General features: G+C 37.2%; 1 protein-coding gene across 1 annotated transcript; it reads right to left on the bottom strand.

Moving 5' to 3' along the window:
• Positions 1–362: 362 nt before the first annotated feature.
• LOC113365631 (putative transcription factor SOX-15) lies at positions 363–1,756 on the bottom strand (the record flags this gene model as incomplete). The annotated part of the gene is made up of 1 exon (XM_026607141.1): positions 363–1,756. A coding segment is annotated over one exon (1,394 nt), but the record flags the coding sequence as incomplete, so codon positions are not given.
• Between the last annotated feature and the right edge of the window lie 585 nt (positions 1,757–2,341).

Below are 2,341 nucleotides of genomic sequence, written 5' to 3'. Positions count from 1 at the left end.
TGCGGCTAAACTACTAATATTTTTTAAAAACAACTAATGATTTATATTAAAACATGCCGCATTTAATGATAATCTGTACATCATTTTGAAATACGTTAGAACGAAAATCTTAAATTCATACCATATTTCTAAACGACTATTCTCTTGCACATATAAATCTAAAATTTCAAGGCGGTCAATATTTACATATACTTAACATACCATACATTGAGTTTCTTATTATCACCATTATTTATTTTATAATCACAAAACGATTATCAAAAATGGAAGATTTATGGACGAGTAAGTCTTAAGAACACTTACTGACAGTGTTTTATACTACTATATTCTGTATAAAATTTCATTATTTAAATCATAAAAAATCAATTGCTATAACACGTTTTTCTAACACCAGCCAAAATCACGCTGAAGTCATCATCGCCCTTTAAGGCTTGAACATCAGCCTGGGCTACAAATTCGCCAGCGTATTGATTCATGACAGGTGGCAACATATCCATCTTCAGAGGTGTACTGGGTACAATAATTTGACCGTTTGGTAATACAGGGTCGTAATACATTCTATCGGTTCCGTAGTAAGAACCTGCGTTTGAATGGAATCCATCATTAACCGTGTGATATTCTGTTGTCAGTTCGGGGCCTGGATAGTACGGATCTGAATGATATGTTGGCGGTTGCACTATTTCCTGATAATTGTGGTTGCTGTCGGCTACATTTTGGGATACACCATACTTAAGATACTTGTCAAATTCCCTTGCGTCGACTTCACTATCCGGTGAGTCGTTAGATTCTGGATACACAGTAGCGTATTGTGGACATTGTTTTTCTGATTCGTACCCATTGCTCAAGACATGCTGAGCCTGGGGAGCTTGAGACTGATGTGTTGGATAACTTGAGAAATAATCGTATTCAGCTGTTGATTGAATTGAAGGCATTGTCATTATAGCCTGAGTGTTTGTTCCTAGATGTTGGTGATCTTGAGAAGTGGCTACCGGTGGAAAAAATGTTCCAGTTACTACTGGTCCTTGGTCCAGCAAACCTCTATTTGTGCACATTACATACATGCCATTTGCTACACCCATTGCAGCTATTGTCGATCCTGAAGCATTAGGATATGTTACAGAACTTCTATAAGAAGATTTCTGAAACTGTCTTTGTTTATCGTCATTATATTGACAGGTGGTAACCGCGTTTTCTTTTTCATGCTCCATTGGAGACATTTCAGGCGTTGGTAAAGCGTCTTCGGGTTGTTTCTTCTCCATTAATTTCTCGTCTTTATTAGACCTGGAGGTAGGCTCAGGAGACTGAGTGGGAGAGGATTCTGGCGTATGTAGAATATTGCCATAGCCCTTACTTGTCGGATAGCCAGTGTATCCGTTACTTAAATAACCCTGATGATACGGAGACATGTACTGGTTAGAGAGGGGACTGTTTACGCTCAACCTCGTTGAATAGTCATAGTCTAATCCTGGACTAGAGTAACCCAAACCTGGTGACATATCACCAGGATTGTTATTATTTGGAACATATCCACCTGGACTATGCAACCGGAATCGTTGTTGGTCTGCGGCCATTTGGTGATCAGGTGTTTGTGGCGTTTGAGGAACCGATCCTGGGGCCGTGCGACCTTTAGCGTGTTTGCGACGGCGTGGACGGTACTTGTAGTTCGGATGTTCTGTCATGTGGATGACGCGCAGACGTTCCGCTTCTTCGACGTAAGGCCTTCGATCAGTCGGAGTTAGAGAGCGCCACTTCTTACCTGGAAGATAAAAGACAAAATTGAATAAGATTAAAAAAAAATGAGCTACAAATATTTAGAACTAATTTGATGACATCATATTTTTTCTAAGCATTTATTGTTAATTTGCAACTACAATTAAAATGTAAGTGGCTTGGAATTTTAATTGGGAAAGAAATAATTTATAAATTTACTTAAAAAAATGTTCATAAATATAGATTTTTAACAATAAACAATATTTAGAAATTAAATCAGCTTAAAGTAAAAAGAACTGAGAGAAATATGTGGTCTTTGGTATAAAAAGATGCTATAAGTATTTGAAAATTATATAATTTTTTGCTTTCTTTATTCTTTTTTTTAACTTCCCGAAGGAGAAGATTATGTTTTCATCAATAAATCCGATTCGCTAATTTTGTGCTTTCTCGACGTTTCAAGCCATTCTGAATCGAATGAGACGAAATTTGGAAAAAGTATGCGTGTGTGCGTGTGTGCGTGTGTGTGAACAGATTTCTTGCCGTAAATCGACGTTTTCTCTCAAAAACAGTTGGACTTTCATTTCAAAAATTTAAAAGCCATTCGATGTATTTCAATGAGGACTAGCGTTTC

Source organism: Ctenocephalides felis, unplaced genomic scaffold (genome assembly GCF_003426905.1).
Source record: "Ctenocephalides felis isolate EL2017-DRISC unplaced genomic scaffold, ASM342690v1 CF-g0.4_SCAFFOLD_01167, whole genome shotgun sequence".
Classification (NCBI taxonomy): domain Eukaryota; kingdom Metazoa; phylum Arthropoda; class Insecta; order Siphonaptera; family Pulicidae; genus Ctenocephalides; species Ctenocephalides felis.
Note: the sequence above shows the minus strand (reverse complement) of the source record. Positions and strands in the feature narration are given on the sequence as shown.